At 42.2% G+C, this 16,439-nt stretch overlaps 1 protein-coding gene across 1 annotated transcript in view; it reads right to left on the bottom strand.

Annotated features, from left to right (window-relative positions):
* pdlim2 (PDZ and LIM domain 2 (mystique)) overlaps positions 1-15,588 on the bottom strand; it is a 45,263-nt gene extending 29,675 nt beyond the window's left edge. The window contains exons 1-3 of the mRNA XM_037097474.1: positions 15,173-15,588; positions 2,575-2,703; positions 515-666 (exon numbers count right to left, since the gene is read on the bottom strand). Coding sequence (XP_036953369.1) covers positions 515-666; positions 2,575-2,667 — 245 coding nt within the window. The 5' untranslated portion in view covers positions 2,668-2,703; positions 15,173-15,588. The remainder of the gene's footprint in view (positions 1-514; positions 667-2,574; positions 2,704-15,172) is intronic.
* Positions 15,589-16,439: the final 851 nt, after the last annotated feature.

Below are 16,439 nucleotides of genomic sequence, written 5' to 3'. Positions count from 1 at the left end.
GGCCGGGACATGCATCGAACATCAGGGAAAAGAAGTTGGTTACCTCACTGTGAAGTTTGAGGTGTGTAGCTCTTCATCCAACAGCTGCTCCTTGTCTCATTTCCCTCTGACAGAATTTAAACTGACCTGCTGTCAAAAAACGCTGAAAATGACGGTTGGCATTTTTAATGGACGATCGCAGTAAGTTCTAACTCACTGAACACAGTGCATTTCCTGTGAGTTGCCCACTTCAAAATATGTGGTGTGTCCCCTGTTAAATGCTTTTAATGTGACGCTGCAGCAGCAGGAAAAGCTCGGTTTGCATTAACTGTAAATCAAAACAGCGCTTGACAGATTTTTGAGAACTACCAAATCTCTACCACCATTCATTGAAAAGTTCTCACCTCAGCAACTCTCGTCATTACACCCGTAGCATGCTCTTATGTTTGTAAATCCAAAGCATACATATGCTCAACAACAAACTCTAAGTCAAGGTAGAAAGAGTATCTCTCTCTATAGCAGTGTGGCAGCGCACCTCTCCACCACCAGCTGCAGCTGAGTCTTGGAGTTCTTGATCTTGTTCTGGGCCTCCACGTTCAGCATGTCTGAAGTGTTTTCCCCGTTGATCTCCAAGATGATGTCGCCGGGTTGCAGGTCTGCTTGATGTGCCTTGCTGCCCCCATTGACCTGTTGAACAGAGGAATGAGTGCAAGTTAGGTCCCAGTGGGCCCAGGTCCTGCTCTGAACATAACTTTTATGGATACTATTCATCTGGCGAGAATAGACAGATCTGTATCTTATGAACATGTCGACAATTTGTCAGCTGCTGCTGTTCACCATCAACAAATGTAAATAAGGAAACGTGTTGACCATTGCTTCACACTTTTGCTACGCTCTTAATCCAATGGCTCTCACCACAAATCATAACAAATAAATACCAACAGAGGCCGCAGCGTTTCACACACATGGAATGAGGCAGTGCCGGTCAACAGTAGACAGATTCATGACACCCTCGGGGAAAAGTCATTAGTGTGACACTACTTGATGGTTTGACTGGGCCTGACCTTTGCAACCAGCCTCTCCGCATGTCAAAGTCAATGCTATACCACCACATCAGAGGGAATTCCAAACTAATGGGCCAAAACATAATGTCTTAGCCTCCATATCAGCTTGGTCCTGTGTCCCAGGCATCCACACCCAAACACACGGCCTTAAAAAACAGAAAGAAGTATGAACATTTGCCACAAACAGTGCTCCCAACACAATTGTAAACAGAGGGAAGCAATAAAACAAAGAATGCAGACCAAAATAAATAAGAGCCAATCAGAGTCGATGAAAGTCTCACTCTTACATCTCCGACGGAAAAATGGACGCAAAGAGAATGCCAGTCAACAGGCTGTTTGTCAGTTAAGCCAAGCGTGAGGGCAGAGGTGCCATGTCTGTGGGCCCACTCCAGAGGCAATTAAGCGTTGCTGTGGTGACCCACAATAGTGCGTGCCTTTTCTGATCAGGACACGCCTGGTTTCACATAAACCAAGAGCAGCTGGGGGTCCTTTACCAGGGTCTGTGCCCGAGTGGATCGGGGCTACGCTATCTTTCAGGCCAACAGGAATAAAAGAGGGCATCTATGTCGTCTGTGTGCCAAGTGCCAACCACTTCAGACGGTCCAGCCCTATAGCTACTGGTGGGTGGGGGTGACAGGCTGTTTCTCGAACCAGGCTTTGCAAAACAAGCTCCATGATGAAGTTTCTTCCTCAGCAGGAACCCCTGTCACTTCAGAGAGCCCGTTTGATATTTGAGACAAGCAAACATGTTGGTGTTGTTTATTGGATAGCAGTCAAAAATTCAGACTTAAAGCCCATTTATCATGGGAGAGACATGTTTTTCTAGCTTAAATTGTAAAGGGAGCGAACAACAAATGCCTTTGAAGTCCAGGTCTGAGTGAAACACTGGTACTCTGCCATGCTTCAGCCATAATTTATCCTTTATGGTCTGAGGGACTACTGGGGGAAGTCTCACTGGAAAAATCCAGGCTGAGGATGTGCAGTGGGCAGAACTGGGTGTCTCTGGCGTGCAGGAGTTAGTCTGAGTCTGACTTTCCTGGTGGTGTTTACTGTGTGCTGTCTGCTTACAGTGGTAACGTTTCCGCTTCGTCTATTCCACCTTCCCCTTTTTTTTTTTTTTTTTTTTTTAAACAGTGACGTGGAAAATATGGTCACTAAAAACATCATGCACGTGCTGAGGCACAAATTCACTGACGCACGTGGTAATGCACGCACATCAGCACGCCAGCATAAACTCTCAAACTGAACTCTGGAATCAGGAACTCCTCACCTCCCACCTCAACTTCCACTGTAACTGTAATCAGTGGCTTCCTTCTAATGTAATCTGCTTCCACTCTATTCCAACGGCTTCAGTAGTGAAGGAAATAGGTACAGAGCAGCCCGCGAACACAAACAAAGACAAGAAAAGAGTCGTAGTGAGGAGGAAGTTGACTTTGCATGACATGCCATTACAGACTGTGCTTTTACAAAAACAGAGGATATGGTTTGATAAGACGCGACTAGGTTCAGCATGGAAACTCTTGACGAGTACCTTTGATACGGTTATGGCCTTCTTGAAGTCCCTTCCTCCAAATATTCTGAAGCCCCATGGTGACGGGCCAATAAGGTTCACTGTCAGTGCCATTTAGTGATCGGGTCAGCTCACACTCCCGTCAGAATCCTGAAAAAGAGACACACTGAAGATTAGATTTGAGTGTGAGCAACATGTGGGACATAAACATGCACATTGCTGAGGGGCTCTGGGCTAGACGTCCAACAATTGGTCAGTTAGTTGCCAACTATTTTGATTACTGATTAATCATTTAAGACATACTTTACCTCTGAGACCTACACTACTGTTTTTTCCTTTTATCCTGTTTGTGTAAAATGAACCCCGTAATGCACAATCAAGTTATGTACGTAATTTTTCCAGGTCAACCTCGGCTATCAGAGTATGCATGCTGCAGTGATGCTACATGGATGTGCAAACAGTTACATGACCAAAAGGAAACTGCATCTCACTGAAGTTTTTTTAAATCACCCTGAGATCTATAATGAATACTTTTTTGGCGTTTGAAAATTGTCTGCCAGAGTCTTGGCAAGCAGGGGGGAAAAAAGGCATAAAAATTGAGGCTGATGGTGTGATCACCTCAGACACCCAGCTGTGGTGGTTAATGTGGCACGTGCTAATTTTTCACTCTGGGTCCAAGTTAGGGGTTCTGAGTGCACACTGGCCTACACACCATCCTCTGATTGACAGAATCAAATGTGGCAGCATCTGTGCTAACATTTTTTCATCATCAAAAACTGGATTAAATATTCACAGGAGACATTCAATATCAAATTCAACACTGTGAAATTATGTATTAAGTCCCCCAAAAGACACCTGAGCTCCAGGATGGATTATAAAGTTTCTGTTAGGGCTACGATGGCACTATTGTTGGGACTGCACAGCTGCTAGCTTCATAAAGAAAAGAAAGCGGCTACGATTCACAGTGCCAAAGGTATTTAGACATCTATAATTTATGTGCTGATATACAACCATATCAGCAAGGGTACAGACTGTTGGTTGGACAAAAGAAGAAATGTGGGGCTCTGGAAATATGGGGAGGAGAACTTTTCACTATTTTTAAATATCTGATTACATATTTAACCATGAAAGTATTTTACATGAAGGTAACTGGCAGATAATAACGAAAATAATCCTTGCTGCAGTCCTACTGCTGGCCAGGCTTAATATTGGGCCAACAGATGAAGACAGTGAACATTTGCATCAGCCGCCTTTCATCTCCAGCAACACCTCACTTCCACTGGCCTAAGTCCCCTTGACACGGATTGTGTAACCACATCAAACAGGAATGGGAAGAATCTGAAACCAGAGACACATGACCAACATTGCTAAAGTGCCTGTAAAACCAGAGCGTTTCATTAAAGCCAAATGCTCTGTTGAGAAAAAGAACATAAATGCAAAGAAAACGTAGTGGGAGCACAATGTACAAGGAGCTGAACGTTCTGTTGCGTTAACTGCAACCACTGTGTTTAATGTTTATGTCTTCAGTACACAGTGGTGTAGCATGATACGTGACATCTAGTATGGACACCCTTTAAGACCCATTTGTGAAAATGGAAGGCATAAATAAACAAGGTTATATATACACACACACACACACACACACACACACACACACACACACACACACACACACACACACACACACACACACTCATTTAGTTATATTTAGTTTGAGTTTGCATGATAATGTACAGATCTTGCTTTCAACAAAGTCTGTTGTACATTTTTGCAAATCCAAAACTGTAAATGCAGTGTTTAAAATCAATTCATTGGAGACGCCAATGTTTAGTGAAACCATGTGAGGAGTTCTGATTGTTCCGTCCTCTTGGAGGCAGACAGCATGGCATTTATCCAGTACTAAGGAGGACAAATCATGTTGTAATATCATCCACTGGTCTTTTAATTCTTCACTTCTTTTCCAAATGGGGCAAATCTCTATATCTGAATAATATGCTGGGGTCAAAAACTATTATGTTGTATGGTAAGGCTGAAGATTCTGTGTTGTATTTTTCATCCATCACAAAACTACACAGCTACATGACAGGACCAACAAGGAACCGATTCCCCAGATGTGGCGCTTTAATGACTGGAGACGACTGAGCTTTCAAAACATTACAAAATACAGAATTATAATGACAGTGTGCTGCTGTCAGTGGCATGGCCGTCTTCTCCAGCAGTATGTGGAACCGTCTGCATGAGCTCATCTCTGTAGATGATCCACATGAGTAAAAGCTGTGTGCCAACAGCAAGGTTATCCCTGTTATTTTGGCAGAGATTATTGACAATCCAGCTTTATGTTCCTTGACTTTATGATAGAGAACTGCATGTTTTGGGGTTGTGTTTGGGCTTCATACCAACAGGTCACTCAGTCTGAACATCTCCGCGCGTTATCAGTGTAGAACTGTTGACACAAACAGCATGAAGAGGATGATAATGCCTTTATCAGAAAGGTACAGCAGGGTAACGAGATGGGTTGCGAAACATGACAGTGATGTTGGCAACAAGTGAAAGCCTTTCAAATACAGTCGAGATACCTTTACTGTTTTGGAAGCAGTGTCTCCAACTCCATTCTTCCAGACCAAGATAAACTAAACTCACTGTTAAAACTGACACCATCTTCTGAAATTTTCCCTGGACAGGGCTGCACAATTAATTGCCAAATAATCAAAATCGCAATATGACTGAGTGCAATTACAAAATCACAAGAACTGCAATCAATTTATAAATGTAAAATGTGTCACAAAACAATGTTTCATTAACATTGTGTAGAGCTGCAGAGAGGCTCTGGCTTAAAAATGTTGTTCTCCAGATGTGCGAAAACACGCTTGTTTGGGACTGGGAGAAATGCCACATCATCATGATTTTACTAGTTTTTCAACGACAAAAGAAACTGATGTAAAATCGAATCATCCATAACAATCAGTAGGCAAAAACCATGCAGAATAAACTCTTAGAGTTTATGCTGCTTAATAATAATGCTTTAATGCTTAATAAGCATTGAAATAGTTTACTGATGTCCCAGTAATTCAGTTTACTAGGGCTGCGACTAACACACAATTTACACTGTCGATTAATCTATTGATTAATTTTAGGTGTTGGGTCAACAACATTAGAAAATGTGGGAAAATGTCTCCTGAAGTGTGAGATGACGTCCTCGTATGTCTTGTTTTGTCCGCTTGGGTTGGGGCGACAGTCGATAAGCTGACAGTCCTCAACACAGTTACCATTTTGACACTGATTTAAAAACCCCTGCTGTTAGTGTGCATCTTCCAGTTGTTATTTGCCTCATCTATCTAACTTAAACTCAAGCTTCAGAGGCCAAACACAACAAGGTTGCAGTCAGGGCAACAGTTGGGGGCATCTGTGACTACAGGAAGTCTCATTGTCTCATTGACATCGCAATTCTTGTTTTCAAAAGAGTCCGGGTAGTGAGCTGGTACACAAACTCTGATGGCCACTCTGGGGGGTAACGCACATACTCAAACTGATTAGTCAGTTATCAACATAGTTAGCAAGAGTTTTTGATCGTAGCAGCTCTACAGTTTACTAATCTCTGCTCGCAGTTTAAATGAAGCTGGTCTGCTGTATAAATGCAATGAATGCAAGGTGGAGACACAAAGCTCAGTGGGGCAAAGTGATAATGGGAGGAGCACTTACAGGATCATAAACACATCAAGGCCTGCACAATTCAGACGCACACTGACACACGTACGCTGTATCTGCAACTGTAACTCCTCACTGAGAAAATGTGCATGTATTGTTACCAAGGACGTCAGCGTAACAGGTAATACCTAGCTGCACCCATAGACAATGACATAAGCCATCTTAAGTACACACTGCTGCTCTCCAAAAATTAAATGTCTCCACCCGAACAATTGTGCATCATCTGTTGCTTAACTCACAACACAAACAGAGACTGGTCTTGCATCATCCTAATGTGCCTGATCCTTCCTAAAGACACACAGTGTCATGGTGAAGTGTATTTCCAGATCTTTGAAACAAAATGTACTTTACTTTGGATTTTTTTTTTCTCAGTATAAAACCATTTAGCAGATAAGACAATATCAGTAGTTGTCCAGTAACTGCAGCTTTACCATGTTTTCGCACCTCTGTATACACACAGTCACTGTGAGTCATGGGTTCTTATCTGATGATCTCAAAACAAAGTTTACTCTCATACTCCAAAGCAGCTCATATCAGACAGTGTAGACAGAAATACGTGCTGTGGCCAACGGTGGAATGGAAATTATAATCTAACTCAATAAGCATAAATAAAGTGATAAAAGCCTGTCAGTGATTACAAACATTGCATAATACAGATAAAAGTATGAGGAGTACGTTTGGAGAGGCTCTAGATGCTACAATGAAGTGGATCTAGGACATCAGCCACCCTACTCCCCTAAATCCCTCCGAGCGCTGGCCCATTTCATCGGCCGCACATTCCACAAGTGCTTGGGACACGCAGTGCAGACCCAGTTAGTTATTAACAGTCTGGGCCAATTAGCAGGGTTACTGGGCTCACCATCATTAGAGTCTCTTAATTGCTGTGGCCTCCAGAAATAAGTGCAGTTGTGATAATGACAGGGAGCAGCCGCCCCAATGTTTCCCAGCCTTTGGGGGTGTCAATTAGTACCATGAGCTTCTGCAACGTCTCCTATAGAGCTCTCATTATCAGCCGAGCACCCTGCTAATTCCCTGCGTAAACGTTCACTGCCTGCACCATAAAAAACGCAAGTGGTGGATAATGTCAAAGTGAAAGGACGGTGAAGGAATGCAGCAGAGCGGACAAACAGTGCAGGAAGAAAAACAACACGTCGTGGTGGAGAGGATAATTGGCACACTCGAGGTGCTTAATTGGCCAGTGATGAGGTTTTAAGACCGCGCTGCTGCTCACATAAAGCAAAGTGCTGAACACTGTTTGATGAAACCCCTCTATCACACAAAAGTGCTGCTGGGGAGCTGCCAATACGCATAAAAGGTGAATTCTGTTCTGGTGACATCTCGCTGCTTTTGCTGCCGCGCCAGTTCGGCATTACAATTCGACGCGGCCGACACAATGAGAAGAATTCTAGTCATGAAGTCATCTCTATGGCTCGCAGTCCGGCATCAGCTGCATAGCGGGAGGTCAGTGTGAGGAGAGCTGCAGCTAAAGGTGCAGTGAAATACCCTCACATCCCACTGACCCAGTGTGTTTGAATTGTGCACACAAAGACTTACCTGCATTCCAAGAAGGCGTCACGTTAGACGGACTACAAGAGTCAGTATTCAGTTCTCCCTAATGGATTCTTCAATTGGCTTATACATTCAGTTGTGATTATGTTAGGTAACCTAAAACAAATGTAACGCCAAGTTGTTCATCAGTTGATTGCCATAGTGATATTTCAAGCAAAAATGTTAGGGATGTCCCGATCAGATTTTTTTTTTCCCCCCGACCCCGATCCGAGTCCTTTAATATTTAGTAAATGCCAATACCGAGTCCTGATCCGATTGTTAGCCTTAACTAATATTTTCCAGGACAATACAGCTGCATTAAGAAAAAAAAGTACCTGCATCCAAGCCGTTCCTTAATAGTTTTTTTTTTATTTTGTTGGAACAAAGCATATATTTTCATATGGCTCTTTCTTATTCTACATAAGCTAATGCAACATTGGCTGACCATGTTCCTTGCGTTAGCAGGAGACGCTGTGATTCTGCACTGTGACAGCAGACCCTCGTGTACAGCCAGCTGAAGTGTGTGTGAGATGCAGCCCACACTTGGTACCTCCATATCATCCATTGCTTTTTTTCCTATTCCTCACGCTGGCACGTAAAATGGCATGGACGCGTGCTTGTCTTTTTCACAAGCGTTCTGCATCTCCTCAGTTGCCTGTTTTAAATGCTCTGCTGTATGAGACCCACGAAACAAGTGTGCATACCAGCACGCTGTAACTCAAAAGTGGAGTAAATGTAATGTAATGCAGAGATGGTAGGGCACACCTTTGAAATTAAGTTATTTCCACACTGCAGATATTTTATCCACAGGTTTGCCAGAGTAACATTAAAAGCGCGTCTGCCACAAAGTTCGGCCACAAATTGTGCTCTGATGTAAATTAAAAAAAAAAAAAAAAAAAACAGCAAAAACTTCTGCCACTGAACTGTGAGGAACTTTTCTATGTGCAGGTAAACCAGATATCTTTAGGCTTTGAGCTCTTGGTCAGGCAAAACAAATAAAAATCACCTGGGCTTCAGTATATTGTGAGTTTTTCAAAATGTATTTTACAAAATATTTTACTATATTGCAGTAATAGAAACCAGGAAATAACAAGTCCTTTCCAGTATCACAATATCTAAAATCTGAAATGACATATTTAATGTCAGGATTGATCAGCCGTTCAAAAAGGTAAACATCACAGGAGATGAGACAGCACATCAGTTTCCATATGGACACGTTTCACTCACTAGAGGAAGTTTTAGCCGTCATCTGCATTCTCAATATATTAAAGGCCTTTTGGCACTTGTCACGTCTATGAGGGATTGTCCCTACAGGCGAGAGAGATGTTGGAGGAATGAGGGTAGCGAGGAGGCCGTCTTCAAATGCTGGATTCAAGACTCATTGCTCGAACATGCAGAGAGCCTGAAGGGTTTCATCTGAAAAAGGTTTTCAATAACACATCACTTGTGCTCATGCAGAAAACTAAAGGATCAAATCGGATGAGATCATTGTGTCAAAACCAGAGAGCTGTGTTTTCTTTTACCTCCTCAAATTATATGCAAAAGTTGAAACGCTTCTTTTTGACCTATTGAATAAAGATGAATGAAAACAATTCTTAGTATGGGATTGTTAATGTGTAGCAGAATGTTTCTGTCATGCATAAATATAAATATGTCACTTTGGGTTTGCGGTATATGATCTGAGTTTAACTAGATATTAGAAAAAAAACCTGTGCCACAGGCCTCAATAAAAGTCCCCGGTGGTCAGGGGCAGTCCTTCATTTAGGCACGACACAATTATACCCAACCGATGTGCGATCTTCAATTTAGTGTGTTTACCATGACAAAGTTATGGGTAATTTGGGGCGAAAGAGTGAAACGTGCTAAAACAAGTCTGAAACTGTGTGTGTAATTTACTGGAGTGTGGCAAAAATTATGATGACTCAAGCCTGATGAGTCATTAACTCTGATCAGCATGTCACCACAATACTGCTATGGTAACCAAGGTCATGTTTACAGTTCTATGAGTATTTAAAGGCACACTGTGCAGGATTTGTCAAGTTGCTGATTGTAAACAAGATGATTAAGAGTTGAGTGTCATTAACTCAAAGCAGTGGTATCTGAGGAGCTAGGTTTGAGACCAAACACAGCAAAATACTAAATATAACAACAAAGGGGAAGGTAGGGTCTGCTCTAGTGGGTCGTAAGTGACAAGTGGGAGGGATTCTGACCTCCACCAAGGAGGCTGTGTTTTCACCCATGTCCAGGTCCGCTGGGAGTGACTCCAGACTCCATTACAAAAATCACATCTTGTGAGTTGTGGAGTTTAGAGAAACTTTTTTAAACTTTTGAACTGTTGTCAACAAATTATTAGGGCTTTCTTGTAAATTCGGCAATTGGTATACATGATACATGTTGAAGGTTTCATAATGCTTTGTTAAATCGATGCTGCAGCTGCCTCAGCACCTTTACTTCCTGTGCCTGTGCCCATGTCTGTTGTGTTGGTGTTGGTTGTGTTGGTTGTCACAGGAATTCTGTCTCACTTTCTCTATCGTCATGAGAAAGGGTGCTTTTTGACACTTTCATTAATTACTCTGGGTATAAGGCTTGTACTTAGGTGGCATCAATGAGTGAGTACAGTTTGAAGAAGCATCTACTCCAGCGAGTGCCAGCTTAGTATTTGCATGAGTCTACATTGTTTTATACAGGAAATCCTGTATAGCACACCTTAGTATTAGAGGTGTGAATCCAATAATCAGACTACAGCAGCCTACAAAATAAAAGCTGTATCTTCTCAATACATACAAATTTAAAAAACATATCATTTATCCATCTGCAGTGCCTTACACATTTGTCATAATCTACAATAATATTGTTTTCACCTGGCAGCTTTAAGATGAGGCCTTAACTGACTCTGCTGTACACACCTCCTCAGATCTTGGCTGATTATTTGGGTTTGCTGCAACATTTATTGTTCATGGCTGCAGATGTGGAAATAGCTAACATGATTAGGAATAATAATAATAATAATAATAATAATAATAATAATAATAATAATAATAATAATAATAATAATAATTATTATTATTATTATTATTATTATTATTATTATTATTATTATTATTATTATCATTATTATTATTATTATTATTATTATTATTATAAGTAAAATTAACAGTCCGTAATCATGTCCACCCACAATTCAAAGCATGAGAGCAATGTTGTGGCGTAACTTTACTGTCCAGCTGAGGACAATCAACATAAGCTGCAGACTCTCCATTATACTCTCTCTCTGAATCGATGCACAATGTTCCAACTCCGTATTGCAATGCATCTTAAAAATTGAGAAATTCCCACACCTCTACAGTGTTTGTAGTGAAACCTGAAATAATGCATCAAATGGAAAGAATGCGTGGCCTGCTAAACATGCAGCGCAAAACGGGAAACCAATAAATACGTGCATCGCAGGAAACCGCAACCATCATGGTGTTTAAAAAAGCTAACCCTAAGAATTAACACCTCATTTATTCTGAGGAATGAAACATTAGGAAAAACAAGATGTAATCATATGTCCTGTCGTGGAAATCAAGTATTAATGAAAACAGAGATTAACTAAACAGATATCCGACTAAACCTCTGTCTAATAAAACGTCTGGCAGCTGAACCTGGCCACCTACATCTACCCTTCACCTCTTCCCTGAGTCAGTTCTGAGCAGAGACTGTTTTTCTTCTTCTTCAACTCCGGGCCAAAATCCACTGAATTGAAATGAACAAGCACTGGCTCCCCGACAAGCTAATGCAGAAAGAATAGCTGATGAACATAGCAGACACGACGCATTCAAACTGAAAGATTTCGCTGAGCTTTGAGGCAAAGGCACACACACACACACACACACACACACACACACACACACACACACACACACACACACACACACACACACACACACACACACACTCTCACTCTTTCTCTCTCAGATGAACCACAGCGGCTGACCGGGAATATTCCTGGGATGAATCACGCTCGTCCCGGCTCTCATTGGTGGCCATTCACCAGTGTGAACTTTCCACAGCTCTCATCAGCGATGCAGTCAGATGTTGACTCTACCCTGTGCGTCACACAGCACCCTGACAGGTCGGCAGCTACCTGGACACACACCCACTGAATAAAAAGGAGAAGAATGCGACAGCAAGCCTCTCCCTGGACTGAGCAGAGTGGAACAACATTCTGGGCAATCTCCAACTCACACCCATTGGGTCAGATATAGCTGCAGTCACTAGGGAGATGAGAAAATATCAAACAATAACACATGACGGCAAAAAAAGGGTGTTGGTTGATGAGTTTCTGTGGTCATATATTATCACTAATCACGCATTTGTAATCGAAATAATTACAGACGAAGCCATACCTGAAACGTTTATGGGCGACTCCCTTTCAAGGGTGCACATTCTTTTTGACGCAATCTTGAAAGGACAAGTTCACACAAAAATACAAATTCAGTCATTATCTTCTCATCCCCATTTTGGAGCCCACAATATATTTCTGGAGCTTTTCTGTTTTGCTTTTTATAGGTTTAAAAACACAACCCTATTAATCGTTTAGGAGAATGCTGCAATCCATTAATGTTCTGTGGACTACAGAGCTTCAATTATCTGCCCACGTGGGTGAGCAGATAATGACAAAATCTAACATTTTGCGTGGAACAATCCTTTAAAAAAAAAGTTACACAACCTCATTTACTGCAATTAAAAAAACATCTATTTCTAAGATTACCCATTATCCCTTTAACAGTTTGCTGCAGCACTGGGCTGGAATGTGTCCACCGTGAGGTAACAAGACAAGGACATCGGCTACTGGCTCTATCGCCCTCTGCATCATCATCATCTTCAACATCATCATCATCATGTTCTGCAGATCATGTTACTGCAGTTCACAGACTCCACACTCTGCTGCTCAGCAATCAGTTCACTTCACCACATCCTCTGCATGCACCATTAGGCGCTCTTCTCGAAAGAAACACCAAGCAACCGCCAGCTTTGTACTTTGACACACACACACACACTCCTGCAATGGTGCACCTCAGCCTATCGTTTGATGCCTGGCGAGAAACTAAGTTTTCTGTGAAACTGCTTTTTCTGCTTAATCTGATGCAATGTGAGACAAAGAACAGTCAGACCCATGCCTCCTCTGTATCAGTTAAATCTGAAAACCACAGCCAGAAAAAAAACCCACTTGCATCTGTGAGACTTCCTGCATGACCGTGCACACGTTCAAAGAAAAAAGTTGCCCTGAGGTGTGTGTGTGTGTGTGTGTGTATATATATATATATATATATATATATATATATATATATATATATATATATATACATATATACAACACAGTAGCAAAACTAGAAAACAAAAATGTTCTTCTGCGTCAGTTAAAACCTCAACGCAACTGTAACACAAACAAAAAAATTCCTTCCCTGAATTAGAAGGTAACGAGTTGGCCTTTTCCCTGTTTTCTTGAAAAGCTGCTGCTTCGCTCTGTCCAAAATTACAGTGGTCTGTTTTTGGTTCCTTGATGGCTTCAGCCTCATCCTAGCTGAGGAAAAGCACAGAATTCTCTCTCTCTCTCTCCCTCTCTCTCTCTCTTTCTCACTCAAAAAAAAACAAAAAACAACGCCATCAGGAAACAAACACAATATAAAGTGAGAGGAGGGAAAGGTAGAGTACACACATGAAAGGCTCAGGCACAATGGGGAAGGTACACAAACAGCAGGCGGCGGGGGCTCAGGAATATGAGGTTTCACAGGGACTGGTCTGGATTATACAGGGACGCCGACCAACACCTTAAAGGAACAGCTCAACCAAAAATTAAAAGTGGAGTCATTAATCTACCCAGCCTCATGCGGATGGAAAGTCAGGTGAGGTTTTGAAGTCCGCAAAAACATCCCTGGAGCTTCACAGCAAAACAGTTTTGAAGCATTCTCCTAAACAACCAAAGCAGATGGGGCCTTAAAATGTATGTAAAATGTTTTAAAATGTAAAAAAGAAAGAAAAAAAAGGACATAAATCAAATTTGTCCATAAAGTTTCTCCTTCGTAACAAACCACGTAACAGTGCGTTGATTTGCTGTCAGAATGACGTCATATGTTGCCGAAACATGGCAGACGAAAGTAAACATCGGACTGATGGTGAGAAACTTTTACCAAAGTCACTGTAACGTTTCCTTTAATCTTCCTCCTCACTCAAATACTGGAAATATCTGTTGGCGTGATCAGATGTTAAACAACGTCTTTCTGGTGTCCATGTTGCTCTCACATTCCGATGTGACACACCAAAGTCAGAATAGCAACTTCTCAACTCAGGAAACGGGACCATCCGAGGAGCAAGTGAATGCAGAGTCCCAAATTGATTTGAAGAGACACTATCAACACCGTCGAGGCACAGTCAAGCTCTTTAGCCCGTTTCTGACGGGGTGCGTGCTAACACTTCTAGCTTAGCAGCTACAGTGAAGATTTAAGAGGCGAAGTAAATAACATCTATATTGAGTTCATTTGGGATCTTGGGGCTTCCACAACTTGGATTTTACTGTACAAGCTGTATGAAGCCAATTGATACACATTTTTTCCCCTTATTTTTTTCTTTCTAAAACAAGTCTCCATCTACTTCATGTGGCCGAAGTGGAACATAACCGCATTTTCGTTTTCAGGGAGAACTTTTTCTTGAAGAATTTTCCCGCCTGCTGCCCACACAAGTCAGATCTGTTCAGTTCTGCACATTTCTTGAGGTGAGCAGGACCAACAACTATGTCTGGGCAGGGCTGGCTTGAACTTGAACCACAGTAGACCTGGAAACCTCAACAGGCCACTTAAAGAGGAGGAGAGCAGATAACAGCTTCACCAATTCAGCTAATGTGACATAAACACTGACTTCAGGTGTCCTGAGGTTGCACCTGGCCCCCCGCCCCCTGTCCACAAATCACACTGTCTGCTTCATGCGCTCAGCCTCCCTGCTCTCCTGGGTGCTCTCCAGGGTGGGAACTGCCGACCTACACCCAGTGTGCTCCGTGTGGTTCAGCTTTTTCTATCCGTTTAGACTGACTTGCAATTTCCACTTCTTCAACACGCATCACTGGCCAAAGCAGCTCTTCCTCTGCGGCTCCTGAACACTTTTACTGCGGCATCAATCATAATTTAGCAGAGGCTCGCTGCTTTCCCCGAGGTTCCCACACTTTCTTCTCTAACAGACACCAGTCCATCAGGTTTATTAATTATCAGTAATCCTGCGGCAGAACACAACATGACGCACAGGTACCATTTATCCCCTCAGAAGTTTGGATTAATGGAATTAAATCTAGTTTGTTCAGTTAAGACACTTTAAGTCAGGCTTGTTTGCTTACCGAGGTGAGTGCAGTGATTTAAGGTGCAGTCTCCACCTGCTGAATCTCTGCGCGCTCCCCGACTCGTCCCCTGAACACGCACCCAGCAGCTCCCGCTTCACCTCAGCCTCCGACAACAGCTGTCTCCAAAACACTTCTCTCTGAGCTCCTTCCGTCAGCGTGGGGGCACTGGTGAGGAGACGAGGCGCTGCTAGTCCCGTCTCTGTCCGACTGGCGTCCTTTCAGAGGAGGAGGCACGGCTCAACACCACCTGTGGCTGCGCGCGCAGTGCGATCACTGGGACGAGCTCGCGGTGCCATGTGCTGTTACCAAAATAAAAGCTTTGACTCAGGCAGAAACCCGGGGCGTGTCCCGTCAGGGAGGAGGAGAGGAGAGAGGAGAGGAGAGGAGAGGAGGGGAGGGGGAGACGAGAGGAGAGGAGAGGAGAGGCGATGAAAGGAAAGGAAAGGACAGAGATGAGAGGTAAGGAAAGTAAGTGATAATTGATCTATTCATCTGAAAATACACAGCAGCTGTGTTTTGTGTCCGCGCGCCACCTGCTGGCTGCGCGCAGTACAGCAGCACGCGCTCCTGCCAAACAATTTGAGCACGTGAGTCGCCAGCTAATGTTATTGGTTTGAATATTAGTTTTTCTTGTTTGAGATATTAATTTCGCTCTTCTTTTGTCATTAATCACTCATTTAGTATATTTATTATATTCCGGTTTGATGAGTGATCTAATAGTGCATCGTTATTATAATAATTATAAATATAGGTGAAGCAAAAACTAAACTTTATTTTCCAATAATTATTCTCTTTTGTCTAATTTGCCCTTTGAGATTATAGTGAGAATAATAAACTATTGGACATGAAACAAATTCGTTGTGGTTACAAATTCAATAAATAACTGAAGTCTTCTAATCCTAGAAATTAGTCAGAAATTAGTTTCAAAATTACCAAATCTGAATTAAAATATGTAATTAAAGACATTTCCTTTAAAAACTTAAACATTTGAGGGGAAGCAGAGGAAGGATGATTGCAAAACTGTCAGACTAACCAATCTGGACACGTGTGATCAACACAGTACAAGCCCATCTCTCTTCTCAGTTCAGAATCTAGTTCATGCAGAGCATTTCATAAGAAGTACTGTCAGAATTTGTTATGTTTACTGCATTGTAGTTTATTTTGGTTGCCGCTTTTATGTGCATTTGAAGGATTCAGTATAAATACCTGCATGCTGCAACTACGCTGCTGGACAACTCCATACCTTGTTAAAGTAATACACCAG

This window comes from Acanthopagrus latus, chromosome 5 (assembly GCF_904848185.1).
Source record: "Acanthopagrus latus isolate v.2019 chromosome 5, fAcaLat1.1, whole genome shotgun sequence".
Classification (NCBI taxonomy): domain Eukaryota; kingdom Metazoa; phylum Chordata; class Actinopteri; order Spariformes; family Sparidae; genus Acanthopagrus; species Acanthopagrus latus.
Note: the sequence above shows the minus strand (reverse complement) of the source record. Positions and strands in the feature narration are given on the sequence as shown.